General features: G+C 40.6%; 1 protein-coding gene across 2 annotated transcripts in view; it reads left to right on the forward strand.

Moving 5' to 3' along the window:
• sorcs3a (sortilin related VPS10 domain containing receptor 3a) overlaps positions 1 to 20,865 on the forward strand; it is a 208,668-nt gene that overhangs the window by 151,162 nt on the left and 36,641 nt on the right. For both annotated transcript variants that reach the window (XM_061090014.1, XM_061090022.1), the window contains 9 exons: positions 766 to 839; positions 2,043 to 2,107; positions 3,648 to 3,766; positions 6,905 to 6,994; positions 7,402 to 7,581; positions 14,612 to 14,758; positions 16,664 to 16,766; positions 18,845 to 18,921; positions 19,853 to 19,944. In XM_061090014.1, the coding sequence (XP_060945997.1) occupies positions 766 to 839; positions 2,043 to 2,107; positions 3,648 to 3,766; positions 6,905 to 6,994; positions 7,402 to 7,581; positions 14,612 to 14,758; positions 16,664 to 16,766; positions 18,845 to 18,921; positions 19,853 to 19,944 (947 nt within the window). The remainder of the gene's footprint in view (positions 1 to 765; positions 840 to 2,042; positions 2,108 to 3,647; positions 3,767 to 6,904; positions 6,995 to 7,401; positions 7,582 to 14,611; positions 14,759 to 16,663; positions 16,767 to 18,844; positions 18,922 to 19,852; positions 19,945 to 20,865) is intronic.

Raw genomic sequence — 20,865 nt, forward strand, 5'->3', positions numbered from 1 at the left:
TAGTAAGTGTCAGATTTGCTGTGATAAAAGGCAACAAGTAGGAACATTAGCATATACTCAACCGGGGCCACCGACTCACTGCACTGCAAGGAAATAACATTGCAGAGATACAGCGATAGCGGTAAGGCTGCTGTTTCTGTGACATCAATCAATACAGTGTTGGGAAATGCACCTGGGTTATTAATTGTTTGCCCGAGCACCAGAAAATGTAATTAGTACATTGAAATTGGGCCACTGGCTCCCTGTTGTACAATTCAGCGTCAGCACAGCCATTTATCATCAGTTGCATTCATGGAGGCTCATTCTGTAGGACCTTGGTTCTGATTGGGTGCTGAACAAACAGTAATTTTTAATATTACAGCGGTCCAGCACCTAACTGAATAAAAGTGAAGTATCTGCTGATCAAGCTAAAAGGGGCCAACATTACTGTCATATATATTTCAGGTTTCATATACTATACTTAGTAGTGCTTCATCTGAACAAAACGCTGCCATTTGTAACAGGCGAGGGCAATAGAGACGCCTGTGACAATATGATAGCTTGAATGGCCAGTGGGTAATGATGATAGCCTTTCAGCACTATGTCAGCCTGTATCTCCTGACTAACCTCCACCCAGGAATTATGTGGCCATTCCCCAAGCTCACCCTCCTCCATTCAAACTTTTAAATCGGCCGTTTTAATTAAAGGCCGAACCAGTGTGGAAACATGCATTCATCTCTCTAACAAGTCTAACAAGGATTCATTTTCACTCTGATATCTCCGCAGTTATACAGCTCGATGGACTTTGGAAGAAAATGGCAGCTCATCCACGAACGTGTGACGCCAAACAGATTCTACTGGTGAGTCAGTCCTTTTTTTTCCTTCTCTTAAAAAAAAAAAAAAAAAAAACTGGTCCATTTCGTTTGCTCGGAAATGCAGAAACCGTTGCTCGTGTTCTGCGCGGCTGAGCAAGTGCTATTGATGGCTTGGAACAAGGTGTGTGACTGACTGGTGATGCTACTAAAATTCTGCACATCCTCTACCCCTTGATACGAGCAGGCAGAGATTAATCTCCTCCTCAGAACGCACTTAACATTCAGCGTCCGAGGGCATGTTGCATTCCACTTCATTTCTCACACAGGCCCCCGCTCAGATCGGTCGTATTGCACATAAACACTAGATTATTACTTTTGCATCAGCAGTGGAAGGAGAGGTTGGTAGTTTTCCACAGATGCAAACATACAGACACAGATACAGAAGTGCACATACAGAATGAGGAACTGTGACTAATAAGGGATCCAGGACGTCCCTGTCACTTCATATCCAGTTACGTCTGTTGCTCCCCCCCCCCACTACCCCCAAACCCCTCAGCAGTGTACCTATAATCTGAAAGTGCACACTCATCACAAACGAAGGCTTGGATGTAGTCCAGCTCATCGCTCCTCTCCATCTCTCTGAGGTGACTGGGGTGGGCGCCCGGGATTGCCCGTCAGCTACACCCGCCATACCTCGCATTAATCTGGGGCTGCTTCCGTGCCGTTGTGGTATGATCCTAAATAATGAGCACGATCCAATAGCTGGCTTTGCCCTTCACCTCCAAATCCCCTTCAAGGACATCTTGGTTTTGGCCTCTAACAATAACTAGGCTTCATCAACCTCCCAGGGACAGGAAATATCCCCACAATGGAAAAGCTGAGTGTAATCCACAAGCAGTAAAATGAGCAGGATTTTGCCAGGTGATAGACTCGTACTAGGGGAGTGTGCTGACCCTGCACTACCCGGTCAATTTGTTTTGTTTAAAACTTGTCAAGAGTTGCTGTGGGTGTTATTGATATTGATAATTTGGCATTTAGAATGTGGAAAAAAAACCTTTCCTGTAATCTCCTTATTAACTTTAAGAAAACACCGGGAGCTGGAACAAAATCACTCTCCCTTTCTATCCCCTCTTCTTCTGCTCCACCTTTGCACTGACAGCTCTTTGGTCTTTTTTCCCACTTCGCATGCCTTTCTATTCATCATCATTATGTTTATGTATTCTCCCATGGTCTGTCATTCTCTCCAAGGTCTGTCTTGGGCCTAGACAAGGAGCCAGATCTGGTCCACATGGAGGCTCACACACCAGATGGAAGTGAGTGTCTCCAACACACACATACACCCCAAAGAGAAGTAATAAACAGGTCTCTATAGTAGTGCAATTCTCCCGGAGTACAGAAGTCGTCCCCGGGGAAACGGCACTGCTCCATCAATAAACCCGGTGGATGATTCTTGATTAATATGGCCTTTCTTCTCCTCCCTTTCACTCGCTGAATGTCAGCTGCATAACTTGCTCCAAGGTCTTCCATAGGTGACATAGGTGAAACTGTTTATGCCAGCCTGTGATGTTGGAGTAGGAGATATAAGCTGAGCTACAAGCATTGTTTTTTCTCCTATAACCACTGTATGAAAAGCTGAGCTGCAAGCATTGTTTTTTCTCCTATAACCACTGTATGATTGACAGGCAGAGATGATAGTGATGATAATGGTATCTACCCAAACGAATAAGGATAAGGTTCAACAAAGAGAGTTCAATTAGTTGGAGAAAATGTCAGACTAAATGGATGAGTAGAATACAAGCCGACATACAGTGGATTCACAGAGTCTTAACGTGTCTTCAGTTTTTGCAGACTTTAATGTGTTGTCATTTTCACTTTAAATTGATAGAATTACTTTTCTTACCCATCAGTGGAAAAAGTTTGGAACCACCAGGACTTTTCCTACAGTTAGCCATCTGGCCAAAATAAGTAGCTGGGCAAGAATGTCCTTGGTCAGAGGGGTGAGCCAATAGCCCCTTGAACAGACTCAGAGGTCCTCTGCAGAAAACCTTCCAGTACTCGATTAATCGGCCATTATGGTAGAGTGGTTATACAAAAGTCAGTGTTGAGTAAAGGTGTATAACAGCCTGTTTGGAGTTTACCCAATGACTTTTAAAGGACTCTGAGAGAATGAGAAATAAAACGCTTTGCAGGACTCCAAACACTACATCTGAACACCACATCCGAACACAACCTGGCTTACACCATCTCTACACTGAAGCATGATTGTGACTACATTATTTGGGGCATCGCTGTCAGTAATAGGGACATGGAGAACTGAGGGAAGGATAAATGCAACCAAACTCAGAGGGGTCCTTGGAGAAAATTAGCTCGAGAGCACACAACCTGAATCTTGGGTGGTGGTTCAGTAAATCTGTGGAGATGCCTGCAGGCGGCAGGAAGAATGAAATAAACTGGCCATATCCAAGTGTGCTAAAATTGTAGCAAACGATAAACTCGAAAAATGTAATAACTGCCAGAGGAGCTTGTTCAAGGTTCTGAATACTTTGCCAGAGTAAGTATTCTCTGGCTTTTTTTAAATGTACAAACTTGTTTTCATTTTTACAATATGGGTTATTGTGTTGAGGTGTTGGCAGAAATGGCAGTTTTACGAATTTAAAACTAAATCCATAAAATAAAGTGTGCAAAAAGTGAATAGGTCTTAAACTACTATAATTCAAGTAGGGAACATACATTGTTAGATTGAACAGAGAAGATGTTCTCGCTTGTTACAGATAAGGTTTTGGTACGGCTCGGTGCAGCAACATTTCTAGCCATAAACCTCTCATACATCCCGTTGTTCTTCCTTTGTGACAGATGTGCAGTATGTCACATGCAGAGCTCAGATGTGCACGGAGGCCAACAGGAACTACCCGTTCCTTGAATACATCGACATCAGCTCTTTGGTGGTCCAGGACGACTACATATTCATACAGGTGAGGTTCAACAGCATGCAAAACATGGTGCATGATGGATCATGCTGTGCAAACATTAATTAACTAGCAACACTGAGTCAAATTAGTATTATATATCCTGTAACTATCTTATGTTAGCTATTTTGTATGAAATGTGGCTGAGGATTTAATCAATGTCAGGACTTATGTTGCAGAGTCTTAATATTCTGAGCCATTTTAGATACTTCTGAACCATTAAGGGACATAAGCAGAACCTATGAACACCTTCAAATCATTCTAGTTAACATATTAATTTAAATATATTAATATTCAAGGTTGTGTATAAAGTGCTTGCACGGTAGTTGAATGGAGCCCCATGGAGCTGTAGCTCCATACTGTATATTGGGTAAAAAAAAAAGCTAATTTCTTTATGATCTTAGTAGATCTAGCTAACTTAGATAAGATTTTATTCTACATGAGATTTCCATCACACACAGGTATTGTTTGGATCAATTATAATTAATATTTCACTCATTAATTATGATTAGTTATTATTAAAGGGGTTTTAATATTAGAAAATAATTTTTGGGTTTTTGCTTTTTTGCTATAATTTTTAACATGACTGCCATGAAAATCAGGTTCCAAGTACATTAGCTCTGAAAAAACTTTGCTTACCAAAAAAAGAAAAATGTAAAAAATGTTTGCTTTATCCTCAGCTGAACACTTGAGCTTTGTTATTAGTAAAGCCAGGAGTACTTTTAATTATCATCCTAGCCACTGCCCAGTGTGTCATATTAATCATGATTTGTGAGACAGAAAAATCTGAAATGGTAATTGCCTGAATTCCAAGTAACACAGATGCAATTTATGGGTTGTATTTAAATTGTCTCTGCAGCCTGAATATTATTTACTTTGACATTGTGTAAATGAGGTTTCATACATTTAAAAGTTAACAGGAAAAGTCCGAGTAATTACGCAACTAGTCCACAACAACACCAATTTCATTCCAATGTACCTTGAGAAACTGTTATGGTGCTCGATGTCTGTTAAAGGTGCAGCACCCGTGTTTGCGTGGGGAGTATGCAGTTATGTTTTCTGTTTATCTCCATCATTTCAAAATATATCTTCTTGCAAAGGCAAATATGTTAAAACACTGACTACAAATACCTTAACTGTTTTCACAAAAGGCTACTCCTAAACTGGCAATAGACAGAGTTGCATAGTCTGACTAGGTTTGAATAACTGGAACACACATGCACTGAAATCCTTGGCAGTTTCTTCTGAAGAGGTGTAAGTGTGAATGCAAATGTCCAAGATCCTCCAAACTTTCTCACATCAGCACGTCTGGACTTTCTGCAGACTTTACACTTGAGGGCCAGGTGGAGAAAATCCACAGTAAGTCCAGACGTGCTGATGTGAGAACAGAGCAGTAGATACCCGGCTAAATTCACGGCCAGCGAGTCGGGGGGGTTGATGCTTCAATCACGTGATAGACTGAAAAATTAATAAACAAAAGACAAAGGTGTCAAGAGCTGACGCTGATGTTGATGTGCTGTAAACAAAGTTAAATGATCTCCGCGGTGGAATTAATAAGTTACATCCTGTCTCTGTCTGCTGCCGGCTTCCTTGCCGGAAACCTGCAGATTATTTGTTGTTGTTGTTGTGAACGCATCTGAGCAGAGAACCCACTGCTGCCTTGTGGATGTGTGAAAGACAAACTGTGGAGAAAGCCTGGACCCAATTCTCTAAAGATCTTCCGCAGGACATGTCTCAAAACGGCTTTGGCAATCGTTATTTATAAAATCCTCTGCGACTTTGTCCCCTCAACTCTCCACTACACCAAGCATCGTGATCTGACGTCAGTCTTTGCTAAACCAAGTCACTGAGCTTTGTCACAAATGTACCAGTATGAGATTAAATAAAGCAATAATATGTTAGGGTAGTCACATAAATACATTCTACATTCAATACTATTTTCTGTAGTAGTAGTTTTTACAATTTTTCTCCTCTAGGTGCTTGATGCCACCTACAGGCAAGTCCTTCCTTCGAAAGCCTCACTGACCTTGGGAGTACATTAGATCAGGAAATAGAGTTGTTCTCCAAAGCTCTTTCAATCCTGTTTGACCTCTCTGAAGTCTTTCAACTAAACTCACAAGCACTCAACCTAAACCTCCCCCTCAATTGGAGAACCTCCACATTTGAACACATATGCGTTCCAGGCGAAAGGTTCTGAGAGGGATGGGGGGGGGGGGATCAATCATACCAATTCCTTTTAAAGTTCAAACCGCCTCTGGTTACCCCCTCATCGATCTCCTGCTCCTTCTCTCAATTGTATGTGGGCCTCTGCATTTCCCCTCTGAGCTTGATTTCTCTCTTCATTCAGAGAACTTATGAGATCAGTGAAAGAGTCAGTCCTGTTATACAACATTAATAGTGATATTGCTTCTCTTAGGTAGAGAGACAAGTTTGATTTGAAGGTTTTCCTCAAATGGATTTCCTTTTATTATTGAAATGGGATAACTGTGGATTATGAAGTTGCATTATCACTAGGCTTGTGTGTCTTGTTGTGTGTGTGTGTGTGTGTGTGTGTGCGTGCGTGCGTGCGTGCGTGCGTGCGTGCGTGCGTCAGTGCGTGTGTGCTAGGCTTCCATAGCCCCGAGGCTAATGACAATTCTTCAGCAGTCCCCATCCCTGTTTTCTTGCTGCATAGTCTAACAACCAACACCACAGAGTGTTTGCAAAGGGTCCAGATCATTAAGGATGACTTTCTTTCCTCAACAGCAGATGAGGCTCTGTTAGGCAACATAAAGATTTCTCTTGACAGAGAGTAATGAGACTATTGATTGTTCTACGAGATATTTACCAAAATCCACTTGGAAACCAAGTGCATTGACACCTGAGGAGGGCAGTATCATCTAAATGCACGAGGAGGGCCCAGGGCAAATAAAAAAGTAAAAAAATAAAAACTCTCTAAGGGCACCTTGAAAACCAGCAGGACAAAGAGAGGTGGATTGATGTGCACTTTCACCTGCAGATCTCCATCACAGCAGTGCTAAGAGACACTGTGGAAATCTAATGGCGCCAAAAGCATGTGAAATTGAACCCAGAGCTCCAGATAATAAAGGGGGAGAAACACTGCAGTATAAGCAATTAATTGTACTTGATGTGTTCTTTGTGTAGGTTCCTACATCGGGTCGAGCCAACTATTATGTGTCCTACAAGAGAGACTCGTTTATACAAATTAAACTGCCAAAATATTCCCTGCCTAAGGTAAGTTGCAGCGAATTTAGCTCTACGAGTACTTTGAATTATCATGTCTATTATTACTTACTTTTTTACATTTTATGACTAATACAAGTTTTTATTTCAGAAGGCTACGAATTGAATTATTTAAACATTTCCATTTTGAATTTTATACTGTCTTGGGAAAATGCTATTTAGGTTGGTAGAGTTTGTTTTTCCTCAAAAGCTGGAAAACTTCTAAAGTCATACTTCTAGTAAAACGATATTCAGAGCGAGCCCCGTAGTGAGCTATACCTTACCGTATGTCACCAACCATTTATATTCGCACCACAGCATTGATCTCATGACCAGTCCCACAGGGTCAGCATGTTCTAATCCGTCACCTCCCCACCTCCAGTCATAACTCCTCTTCATCTCTCCCCGCTCATTGATAGGATTTACACATTGTCAGCACTGATGAGAAGCAGGTATTTGCGGCGGTGCAGGAGTGGAACCAGAACGACACCTACAACCTCTACCTGTCGGACACCAGAGGGATCTACTTCACCTTGGCCATGGAAAATGTTAAAACCACAAAGGGTATCGGAGGGAACCAGATGCTAGACCTGTATGAGGTAGGTACTTGCTGAAATTGGTTACCCTGCGGGGATGAATACACTGAGGTTTTCATCGGCTGAATCTATTGGAAGTTACAGGGACTATTACTCCCTCACTGCCTCATAAGATGTGCAGTAAAGTACAGATACATATACTGTATGTACCAAACACAAACATGGGAGCAAGAGTTTCTTTTTTTCTTTGTAAGCTTGTGGTTAATTACGCAATAAATTCAGATTTTTATGTCCCATTGCAGGAAATGAGAATGTAGTGCATTACTTGGGCTGTTAATCGATACCAGTGACCCAACCTTTAGTTTCATGCTGCAACATTTTCTGGCTTCTATAACTCTGCTGTATAACTCTGTTTGGAACAAGGACTCTACAACCTCACATTTTAAAAACCCACCTCTGATCCGAATATGAGCCAATTATTTGCCTGTAAATAAAGATTTCTAACACGGATTTCCATTTAAGGGATTTAGGTCAGGATATTTATAATTTTTAGATGTAAATATTGATAATTATTTTCATTCATAAATATAATGAATACAAATACATCTGAAGCTGTTAAAGGTGGGTTTAAACCAATAACAGCTGACAAAAAATGCCACTTTTATCAGTTATTACTGATCATATTCATATTTCCTTCTCGAGCAGAAGCAGCGAATGACAGCATGTCATGAGAATATACAGTGTGTCTTTTACCTGGTGTTTCTGTGGAATGTCTACTCTAGTTAGCTGGACCCATAGCCTATTTTTATTTCTTTATTATTTATTATCATTACTAGCATTTAAATAGAATTATCAAATACATGATGATTTGCTGATGATCCAATCTGATTAGACCTTCAAGCACTCCATTAAGACACTGGGTATAGGGTTCCAGATGGTGGAGATGTTTGGAGATTCTTCTCCATGTTGACGTGACTACATCTCAATATCTCAGCTGCACACTCATGCCGCCAAACCTCTGTTCTACCAAAGATGTTCTCTTGGATTAAGGTCTGGTTAGTAAGGGGTGGCACTGAATTTCACTGAATTTCACTGAACTCACTGTCATGGTCAGGAAACCAGTTTGAGGGCAACTTTTGCTTTGTGAAAGGATGCATCAGGTACATGTTTTGCTCTATTTTTATATACTTTCCTCCAAGGAAAATATTTGCCTGTTCACCTGCTGTGATCACAAACCTTGTCCGACAGTCGTTTGGTGATGTGCTGGGTGAGTGTTGATGTTTTAACAGACCTTGAATTCTTGAATCAAGGTTGATGTAAGCAATATGGGAATAAACCAGACCATTAAAGTATTGGGTCCTCAAATCAGAAGAATGAGCTGGAAAACCATAAAACGCTCTGTAGAGCTGAAGGGAACTGCTGAGTCTGGTGATAATATTCAATTTAATATTCATGTTGCCACTACTAGCCACATCCATTTGATTTAGAGTTAACATTGGTGAATCTTGTGTGAGTCATACATTTGTCCACAATACAACAGGTATTGTTGTTGCTTTGCATGCAGAACTGCTGTGGAGTCTGTGTTACAGGAGGTAGTTGTGTATCTTCTTGACAGCAGACGCACAGTATAAAGACCATGCTTAATGGGGCTCACTGCCTTGCACCTCTGGACTTGTAATGACCTTGTTAGCTTACTGGCTAGCTATTGTATGTGTTTGCATTAGCATTCATGGCAGGGAAGTAGAATTCCCTCCGTCCCCACTCCCTGGTGAACCCAGTTTATCACTCCCACGCTGGCAGGTGTGACTGAGAGAGTGAAAGAAGTGAGATATTGGCCAGCAGCAGTGGCACTGGTGAGGTAATTAACAGTGCCATTACTTCTCCTGCACAGCATGGTGTGTGTGTGTGTGTGTGGGTGTGTGGGTGGGTGGGTGGCTGGGTGCAGCTCCTGTTACCATGCCGCAGTAGTTAAGGCATTTCAGCATGCAGTATGAGATGATAGGGCAATTTAATTGCATTTGTCATATGGTCACAGCTCTGTTCTTGATCTGAGGCTGAACAACAGCCAGATGATACACTGCTGCGTCTGATCCACCCGACCCATTACACACAGGAAGATGGAACTCATCCCATTTATTGTGTTAGACCCTGACAAACTGCACTTCACAGACCTAATGTTCCAAAGACAAGGCGCGGCTCAAGTCAGACCAGAGGGGAATCAGCAAAGTACGTGAAAGTTGTTTTGTTCTTCCACTTAGTTGTCAAGTCTGTTCCCAGAAGGCCCCTGTTCTCTTTGCGCAACCCCAAAAATGAATAGTGCTATTCCCACTCAGAAAATTTGACAACTATTTTCTAAATTGGTGGGGATTATTTCAGTTGTTAATCACATTATATGAGGGCAATTTCTGTAATCACACGCCTTTGTTGTGGAAGCTAATTTTCTGTTGACATCAGGGCTCTACATCACCCACTTAACTTTCCCTCAGTCTGAGAGGTGATTTAGCAGGTGGCTCTCTGACAATTATCCCTCTGATTGGCTGAATTCACTGTATCAACACTTCTTTCCCTCTCTCTCTCGTCTCACCATGAGCAGCTCTAAGTGATTGACTGCATGATGATCTTGATGATGCTGATGCTCATGACGATTTGTCCCTTCATGTTTGTGTTTTACTGCCAGAAATCCTGAATCCACAGAGCTGTGATTTAAAAATTAACCCATGTAATATATTTTGGAATGTAAAATTGCCACACATTAAATAATTGGCAATCCCCTGCTGATCCATAAAGACACTCTATACCTTCTATGAATTGCAGCCTTTTCAGATAAATTGACAGCTCTGTTTTAATCTATTGCGTTTTTTAAACGAGTGCATGTGGTCTAATTCTCCCATGGGATAATTTCCTTAAGTCATGAAAATCACAGGTTTTTAAATTAGAAGATGGTTTATGGTGATTGTATAGATGCTGGGAGACTGTATTCTGACGTATAAATCCACTTAATTCGCACTTCCCACAGCTCCGCTCCCCCTATTTTTTTTTAAACGTAAGCTCTTTGGTCTGGTTTTACGGTCTTCAAATGTTGCTTGCGTCATTATTTCTATTATTTATAGCAGTTTTCAGGGGAAAAAAACTGCCTACACAGCACCAAACAGACGACAGTGTAAAAAGTGCCACATTTGCCATGTTTTTCTGCTGCTGTGTTTTTGTTGGATGTGACGGATGCTTGCCATGTCGCTACTTCTTTAAGGCAGACTGTACATTACAGGGACAGGATAGGAAGAGCAGACCAGGACTAGCTACATAGTATGCTAACTTCATTAGAACCAGGGGTGTAGTGGGGAGTAAACCAACATAAGCACAGTCTACATACCTTTTTAAATACAACATAGCGTTTATGCACCTTTTAATGGTTGATTACTTACTTGTTGTCCTGATTGTCCTGATTTTAAAAGTTTGAGTTAAATTCAACAAAATTGTTAACTGAGCATTAAATTACATTCCCGATCACAACCTCCCCTTGCCCACGCCCCTTCTCACCGTTGCTTGGCACCCGACCCCTGCTCTCTTCTCTCTCGCTGCTTGCACACTCTCAAAGTCCAGTCTCACTTACAAACTGACTGAGTTTCTGTGGGTCCCTTTATGCTGTATGAACGTTTCCATGTGATATAGCAGCTCATCAGAACGGGAGAAAAGAAGGACTTTCCCCTTTTAACAGAGAGAATACTGCAACTATCTGATAGGCATGCTGTTTGTAGCGCCAGTGATGTTTTTAACGATTTATTGCAGAAGTATTTAAAAGCACAGTGAAAGGGACAACAAAATACAGGGATAACATTATATGTTGCAAATGGTAAATGATGGTCACTTGTTTCTCAGTAAGTACGATTAACAACATGCCTGTGTAAATTGTGATGATCTCAGTCGGGCTTAGTGTTTAAGACTTTGTTTCTAGCCAAATTGCTCTAAGCTAACTTTCCAAATCGTAATTTAAACTTAATTTCCAATGATGCTGACTGGACATTAACTTGGCCATTTTTACAAAGAATTCATGGTGTTGTGTATTTTTATTACACATGTATTAGCAGGGTTTTACTGTTCTCTCTTAATTACATTCAATCATTGTTTACCACACACCTGTACAATAAACAATAACAATAATAATCATAAAATGCTAATTCGTTGGTCTACATGATTCAATTTCAGTTGTTCTAATCTCTTAGTCTATATATAGTATCATATATGGGTGACTGAGGTTCTTTTTGAAGTTTTTTTTTTTACCACTACAGCCCTGAGTAGAAACAATGATAACATGTACAACTACCTGTGAACACAGTGAACCATTCGACAGTTAAAGTGTGCCACAGCCTATTTCAACATGACAAATGAAAAACGATTTAAAAAGATTTAATGATATTGACATGCATGTGTTGAGTGGTCAGGTAAAAAAAAAAAAAATAGCTAAAATGCTTAATGTATAGCATTTTCAAAATACTTTGTTAAATTATATCTATTGACAATATCCTACAGTCAATAAACCATTCAAATATTTTTTCTACAACTTATCCAATGAAGTAAATTTATTTCAATATTTACATGTATTTTAAAAGATCTGCCAGGTGGTGTAAAATACAGTTTAAGTTAAGGAAGCTGGGGTGATATTTACTGGATTTGCTGGATTTGGGTACTGCTGAGTTGGTAAGAAACTGTAGCTTCCATAACTTTCTGGAATGGTGCCGTCTACTGAAACAACCACAATTTCAATCCGAAGCATTTCCAAGCTGATATTCCAGATTTGTCTGAATGCAGATCACTGTCTATGCAGCCGAGCTGAGTTATGAACTCACTGCCATCATTACTTCATGTTTGTTGACCTGTATTTCATTTTCAATCAGTCTCCTGTCCATCAAACAGTGCATTCAGTGCAGAAAACAGTAGCGCTGCTTATTATCAGAATCAAATATTAACTTTCAAATGTCTGCTTGTTCATGTTTTTTTTATAGTTCTAAAATGTAATTTTAGAACCCCTTACTGACATATTAGCCAAAGCAACGTTTTGAGGATCTCCAGTTACTTCTCTGTATGGTTGCTGTTATTTTAAATTAAATGTCTTTGGGTTTTGGGCTATTGTACAGACTAAAGCAAATTGAAGCTGTCACCTAAGGCTCCAGGAACTTGTTATCACCTTTGAAAATAATAGCAACAAGAGCGCTCCGGGTGCCCCTCACACTTACTCTTGCTCTGCAAATGTAAAAAATAATACGGCATGAAAAACTTCCAGACACCCAAAAACCATTAAACACATTAGAAAAAATACCCCAGGGCTTAACAACACACTTGCCTTCTCAAGGGTGTCATGAGACATGATTAACCAATATTTTATACCCTGTACCTGTAATGACTGAGTACGTGAACTGAGGACCCAAAAGCACGTCTCTGAAAAAAACCCAGTGTTGTTTATTTCCAGTCAGGGTTCGGAACAGAGAAGGCAAACAGACAAGGCAGAGGTATCCAAAAACAAGAGGCTAAGGTTAGGTTGCTAAATACAAAAAGGTGAGATACAAGTCCAGTATTGAATTCACATTGAAATACAATTAAATCCAATGATTTATTTGTATTGTGTTTTATCTAATATAGATTAACCTAAAAAAGTATAATAAAGAACATCTGCCTCAAAACAGACCGTGTGAAAACATCTTAAAATGAAATAAGAAATGTATATGTATTTTAATCTATTCACCACTTGATGACTCACACTTCACTGTTGTAGCAGAGATTATTTAAACCAGCTGGATTTTCACTGTCTTTGCTAACACACTGCAACACAGTGATCACACTTTATTCTCTTTCCTATTCCACTCAGTTGCTGCTGCAAAAAATCTTTGAATCTTTACTGCACAAAATAAATCCCAAAATGTGCTTGTATCCCTTAATAAGGAAGACAAAAATTGCCAATATAAAAAAAAATATATATATATATATTAAGAAAAAGATAATTGACTGAAATTAGTTGATGTGCCTTTAAATACAATATACATATACGTATAGGTAGCCTACTCTTCCTACAAAATAACCTGGTAGAAATAGGAAAAATTGACATATAGGACTTAACTGACATGAATTTTTTTTTTAAATTAATTTTACTTACATTCACCTTTATTTATCTATTCATTATATATAAGTTGACCTGACATAAGCCAACCTGAGATTGACTATCATAACTTATCTGGTATGATGCTGCTGTGATGATATATATGAGTCGTTCAAAGTCTGTCATGGGGCGGGGTCAACTTGATCGACATCAGATCAACACCTCTCTCTCTCCTCTGTGTGTGTGTAAGTGCGTTTGTGTGTGCATTTTGGCTCATGCATACATGTTGAGGAGGTGGCGGCCATAAATAATTACCTCAGTGATTGACAGGTCCGGTTGGATAAGGATGGGGGGACCCTCGTTAGCCACATCCATCTTGGGCCCAAAGTTCCTACAACAGTGTCAAATGTGCTGCCTATTAGTGCCACTTATACAGACGTGTTCCTTCAGGGAGAGAAACACATCCAACTGGAGCCCCTCACTATGGCAACCATTTGCTATGACTGTCCTTTGCATTGCATATCGCGCTTTGCTCTGATTGAGGAACATGTCGAATCCCTGGCAGACAACTTGCCGGGAAAATTTTGGAAAAGTGTGAGTCTGTATGAGTGTGATGTTGTGTTCAGTCTGACTGTGAGAGAACAGGTAATATGTCACTTGTCAACAATGAACATTTGTGTACTACCTGGATGGCTGAAACATGGAGGGATATGCAATAATTACAAACCACACTCAACACTGCGTTAAACTATGCAGCCGACTCTGCTGCTGGTGTTTGCCAGACTGTCAGACACAGCAAAACACAGATAAGCACACCATTTGCATTTAATAACTTGCGTTGTGAAAATTGCTGCCGCAATACACAAAATGCCCTTTCTAATGGTATGCTTTTTCCACCGCATTGAGACTGTTATGGAACATTAAAAAGATATAAAATACTCACTTGCACACTTGCATTAAGGCAAAAAAGATAAAAAACATTTTTCATGTGTCTACGTCCGTCAGGTGGCAGGAGTTAAAGGCATGCTAATTGCTAACAAGAGGCACGACAACCAGGTGAAGACCTACATCACCTACAACAAGGGCAGGGACTGGAGGCTGCTGCAGGCCCCTGCTGCTGACCTGGATGGAAACGACATCCACTGTATTCTGGTAAGATACTGATACGGTGTTTGTACTATAGCTTTAAAGATTGTGTAGTTATGTAAAATATAGGTGTTGAAGCTTCAGGGAGGATGTGGACTTGAATAATTAAAGAAGATGCCAGTTACACTCTTCAGGTGATAACTTGTTGGTCTTCAAAAATGTTGACATTTTTCCTGACCCTTGATTTTTTACACAGCATACTTGGATAGCTGGAGGCATGACAGTCTAAGTGTGAGTTTCTGTGTAATGGTTATATGGTAGGAAGGATATTGATATGAAGTCAGAAAATGTCACATGGTGAAGTATTGCATTCACCTGTGCAACCAATGGCAAAGCCCAATCTACAGCTTTAATAGATTAATCATTCATTCTTATTTCGTCCTCATACGGTGTAAATTATGTTGTAATGAGATCAGTATTAAATGGTATTATTGTTATTATTACAGAATTAAAAAGTTAGCATTGCCGGAGTGGGGTATGTACAGTGGATAGATGTTTGCAGTGCCCCTCCAATGCTTTTCTTTTCTTCCTTTCTTCTTCCAAACGTTAAGTTTAAAATGGTGCGTGCACTTTTATATAGCTCTTCTCTATTCTAACACACACACTGTCATTCCTCACTTGTATATCACACACCACATTCACTCGTATTTGTAATGTCAGCAGATGGTGTTTTAGTAATTAAAATAAGTAAAGCAAGAAAGTAAACAGGCTCCTGCATCGACAAGGTGTTGGTGTGAAAAAAACTAAATTGTATGATTCCTAAAAATGTCCCTACATTTAATTAATCCTGCCAGTCACAAATCGAACCAGCTGCCTTTTTTCTACGGGACTCTGCTGAACTGTTGAAGCAAATGTTTAACCAACAAGGACAAACCAGGCTATACACTAATCAGAGAGGTTTTTCACTACCAGACAAGCAAGAAATTGCCAGTTGCCAGAAGTTGCCACTAATAAACAAATACTTACAACATATAAAATAAAAAATAATAAATAACAATGCACTTATACCTATACCTGCGGTAGCTTTTTTAACATATTGTTATTTGATAATTGCTGGATTTCACATTAGGCTAAATAATAATAATATTATGTAATTCTATAAACATAAATATTCTGGCAAACCCTAATGTAAGTGTTTTATGTTGGTGCTTCTGGAATGGCATGCTCATGGAAGTTCATGTTGGGTTTGAGGTACATAATGTGCCAGACTTACAGCATGTGTTGATGAAAGCCTCCTCCCTCATTAGCGAGCCTCCCTGCAACTAAAACTAACTATGAGGAATTATGTTTGAGACATTACGAGGACTTCATGCTGCTGAGGACGTGATTTTCAGTGCCCTGCGTTGTGGCTTACAGGTTCCCTGTGAGTTTGCATTCATTTGACATTTTAATTACTGCCTTAGACTCCTTTTGGTTACTCTGTTCAGTCCCACTGCCCTCGATGTCCTTGCACCAGTGACATGCTGTCTGCTGCAAAGATGAAAGCAGACTTTTTTTTTCAGCTCTGTGAACAGATGTAATTGTCTTCTGTTGTGTGCGTGCCCTGGAGACTTGGCGTCATACTTTAATGCAAATTCCATCGCTCTCTGATTAATGACAGATTAAGTGCAATTAGCAAAACGTATGAGGCACAGTTGGTTCTGTTTGGGAGACTAATCAAACTTTTTTTAATGCTTCCCTTTATGTAAAACAATTTTGTTTCGACTGTCATTTTCAAATGATAATTTTCCTCTGCTGTTACCTTGTAGTGAATTGAATTAGCTGATGCGCAGTGACAATATGTTTATAATATTTACACAAAATATGATGACATTTTTTTCCTGGTTGAATAAACAGTTTTTTCATTTCGCACTATGTATGTCTTTCCTTCAAATGACCATTCACCTCTATTGTTTTATCTGTCTTTTTCAGCCTTTCTGTTCACTTCATCTGCAGCTGCAAACGTCAGAAAACCCTTACTTGTCAGGAACCATCTCCACTAAGAACTCGGCACCAGGGATCATAGTTGCCGCAGGTGAGATGAAGCCCAGGAAGTTATTTACAGTGGAGAAAAAAAACAGAAACATTCTACTTTTCTTCATTTGAAAAGCCTCAAATTGATATCTGCAAATCAGGGTGTTTGAATATTTTAAAGATATGAGTTAATGCGTGTGTGATGTCAATCAATCAATCACTGAACCATCCTCTGCCTTCAACCCTCAGCAAAAAGATTGAAAAGGAAGATAAAAAATACCTATTAACAGGGAAAAATATGAAGACGCCTCAGAGAGAGCCACATGTGAGGGATCCCTCTCCCAGGGGGGACACAAGTGCAATAGATGTTGAATATAATACACATCAAAAAAAATACATATATTCACGCCATTGATGAGAATTAACAGTGTTGAACATAAATGTGAGATGTATGAATGTTTAGAGTGTCAAGTATATATGCATAAGAAAATATCTGAAAGAGATGAAGGGAGCAGTAGTGACAATTGTATCAATAGAGGTATTTCCAATAATAGTAGTATATGTGAGTAGGCATATTGTTAATTAAATCTCTAGTTGGGTAATTTGGTGTTAATCCTAATCCACGATCAGATGCCACCACGATCACGATCCACCACGATCCATGATCTACGATGCATGATCCACTAGGTGGCCACAGCAGCAATCCCTGCTTTGGTCAGATGAAGCACAGGGACTCCAGGGAAGAAGTGAAGTCGGTAACATCACTCGGATGAGACATTAATGTGATGAAGATGGAGAGATGGGAAGAGAAACTCCTCATGCCATTTGTCTCCCACCAATCCAAGCTGATATCAGCGTAACTAAGAGCTGGTTCAAGACAGGCCAAAACCAGTCCAAACTAAAAGCTTTATCAAATAAGGAAGGTGTTAAGCCAACTCTTAAAGGCCGTGTAAAGCAATTAAAAATGTTTTTTCTAAAACCGCTACTGCTTTATGAAATATTTCAAATTAATTACATTTGTATCATCATAAATAATAGTGTTGCCAGTTCAAAGCTTCCTTTCCTACTAGCATACTTAAACTCATCAGCTGCATGTGGGTGTCGGTACAGGTGCTAGTGTGTGGCGCTATTCATCTTCGATAGGCACAGTGCAGAGCCATGACAGCGGAGCTCTGGAAGCGCATGTCGGTCTTCTCTCACCAGGCGCTGGAAGGGCAGCTTGCGGATCAGCAGCTCCGTAGAATTCTGGTAGTGACGGAACTCTCTCAGAGCCACGGTCCTGGGCCTGTAACGATCCCGGGCCGATAGCGGTGAGGCTTCTTCACGCCGCCGGGGGCCCGGGCGCTCTTACGGCAGCACTGGTCTCCAGCTGCTTCCTGGGGGCTTTGCCGCCGGTGGATTTACGAGAGAGTGAATAAACTCGTGAAACAGAGAAGTACCATCATGTAATCCACTGATTTCAACAATGTAACTGTATTCTGAATACCATCTATTTAATTTGTAACTGTAACGGAATACAGTTACTCATAATTTGTATTCTAAATACGTAACGCCGTTACATGTATTCCGTTACTCCCTTTGGTGGGTGAGGATACTGAAAAAACCTACAGCACATCCCTGCTGCCATGCTTGCACAGTGTGTGTGTGTGTGTGTTCATCACTGGCCGAGCCGTTGCCGGCTCCGCCTTTTAATACGTCAGCTGGCGCAGGAATCAACTCACCAACATGACAAACACCATCCAGATCAAACACAAGCCTATTTGCGGAGCCGCCACCAAGATAGTCGAGCAGGTCGACACAAGAAGCTGGTTCAGTCGCTGCGCACTCGAAGGAGACTCTGTGTTGCTACACTGAAAACTGCTGAGGTGAAGAAGGCGCCCGCCCTCCTCCACATCTCACATTATGTTGCCTGAATAATGCAGACATGCATAAGAATTAACCCCAGGGTTTTCTTTGTATTATTCACATGAATCGAGATAGAGAAAGCTGATCTGGGAATTAAGCCATTGGAATAAATGTATCACAAACGTGGTGTGATTGGCAGCATGTGTTTAAAAAACATGCAGCCACTTTATCTGCTTGAGCTCACTGTGCTTTTCTTTTTTTGTAACGCTTATTCTGTTGGCATTCCCCCTACAGGGAACATCGGAGCCGAGCTGTCTTACAACAACGTTGGCATGTTCGTATCGTCTGATGCTGGCAATAGCTGGAGACAGGTGAGCTTCACACCAAGATCAAGCCAACTGATAGACGGGTACAACCATTTGAAAAATTGATGTAACAGCAGCTGTGAAGCACCAACCTACTAAGTTTCCACTTCAGAAAGGCAGTCTGCATCAGGCCTGTTTCATAATACACAACTTGCTGTTGTGTGATCGGGAGTCTCGCCGTCATTGTGACTTTCCACTGTAAGACTGAGTGGCTACAGGTGGTCACACACTTCATGAGCTTTCAGCAGAAGATGAATTAATCATGAAAACACACCCAAGAATAAACACTGTGAACTGGACTGATCCTCACCATGATCATACGGTGACACATTAAGCTGGAGGAGGTGAAACGCTTCAGTGAACCTCAGTTGTAAAGAACAAAGAGCGACTCGGGCCACATTTATCCGTCCAAACCCGAAAGACATTGACTTTTTTCTGCCCAACCAGAGCCTTGTTCCTTGGGCACCTCACCACTACATGTACCTTCACCACCTTCACCTAATCCCCCACTCTGATTGGCTGGAGCTGGCTGGAGTTGTTGCCAACTATAGCTAGATTTCCAGCAGGTTGTAAATCAAATCTGAGTCTTGATGCATCAAGAACCTTTCTAATCGCTTTCACACATGGACATTGAACAGTTCTCACAGAGTGATATGTGACTGCCGGCTGAGTGCAGATGGAGGACTTTGTCAGTGGCTTGCTAAACTCAATCAGGCTTAACATTTTGTAGTCTGAACTTGGCTTAGGTTGTAAGTATGTAAATGCAATCTTTAGCTTAAACTCTGAGTAGCATCCCATACAGTATAATGCATATAATAATACAATCTGTAATGTAGCTACATGAGGATACACTGTCAATTTTGTGAAAATGTATTTGCTAATCTCAGAATTCCTTTTCAAATACTTTAAGGTTGAATTTCTGCATATGTCTGTTCAGATTTTTGAGGAGGAGCACAACGTGTGGTTCATGGATAGGGGAGGGGCCCTTGTCGCTGTGAAACAGCCGTCCGTGCCAACCAGACACTTGTGGTACGTCCATTCTTTCTTAAATTGCTTTCAAGTTTCTAACAACTATTTTAATGTTTACCCCATTGATTCCAGCACTATGATCCTAAGAAAATGAACATGTATATATTATTCATGTGACACTCGATCCATTTAGTGATGCACTTTGACTGTGGCTCTTGAGAAAAAACTCGTGGGCAATCTAAATTGAGAGATATTTTTTTCTAGCCACATATCATTAACAGCCAGCAGTCTGAGCTGCCCCCCCCCCCCCCAACACACAAACACACATCAAAACACCTACCCACCCCCGTTTTAGTGTATTAATTAACATGTTGCCTTCCTCTTGCCAAATCGGGTGCCTACGCTTTACCTCACTGCAGGCTAATCCAACTGAGACCAGATCTGTTCTCCAGTTGCTCCATTTTGAAATTAGTTTTAGATCCAGTGAAGTGTATCCTGCTGTTTTTTTTGTCTCACAACCAATTTAAGAACGAAGGGTAGAGAAAGTGGGGGAAAAAAGACAGATAGAAAGAACCCTGTGTATCTCCACAGTCACTGTACAAGCAGCTATGAAACAGAGTTGCTTTTCCAGCCAGTGGTAAGTTAAATACTTCCCTGGCCTGAATCTCATAATAAGTTCATGTCAAAGCATTTTCAGTTACATTGCTTTTAGCCAAATGAAGGCAGTGGGGGGTTTTAAGAGCAATGGGGGAAGGGGGAATTTGTTTTTCCATGCATGGGGCTCAGTAGTGTTTCAACCCATGTCACACTCAGGTACTCCTAGTTGTTCCCATATCAGCACAAACGTTGATAAGCTGTCAGAATCAATAGAGCCCACGCTTCACTGATGAAAGCTGTCCAATTTTTTGCTGTCTCCTTCTCCCTCTGCAGTTTTGTAGTCAAACATGAAACAGTTCTATTCTGGTCTTTTTTTTTTCTTTC

The sequence above is a fragment of the Limanda limanda genome, chromosome 2 (assembly GCF_963576545.1).
Source record: "Limanda limanda chromosome 2, fLimLim1.1, whole genome shotgun sequence".
Classification (NCBI taxonomy): domain Eukaryota; kingdom Metazoa; phylum Chordata; class Actinopteri; order Pleuronectiformes; family Pleuronectidae; genus Limanda; species Limanda limanda.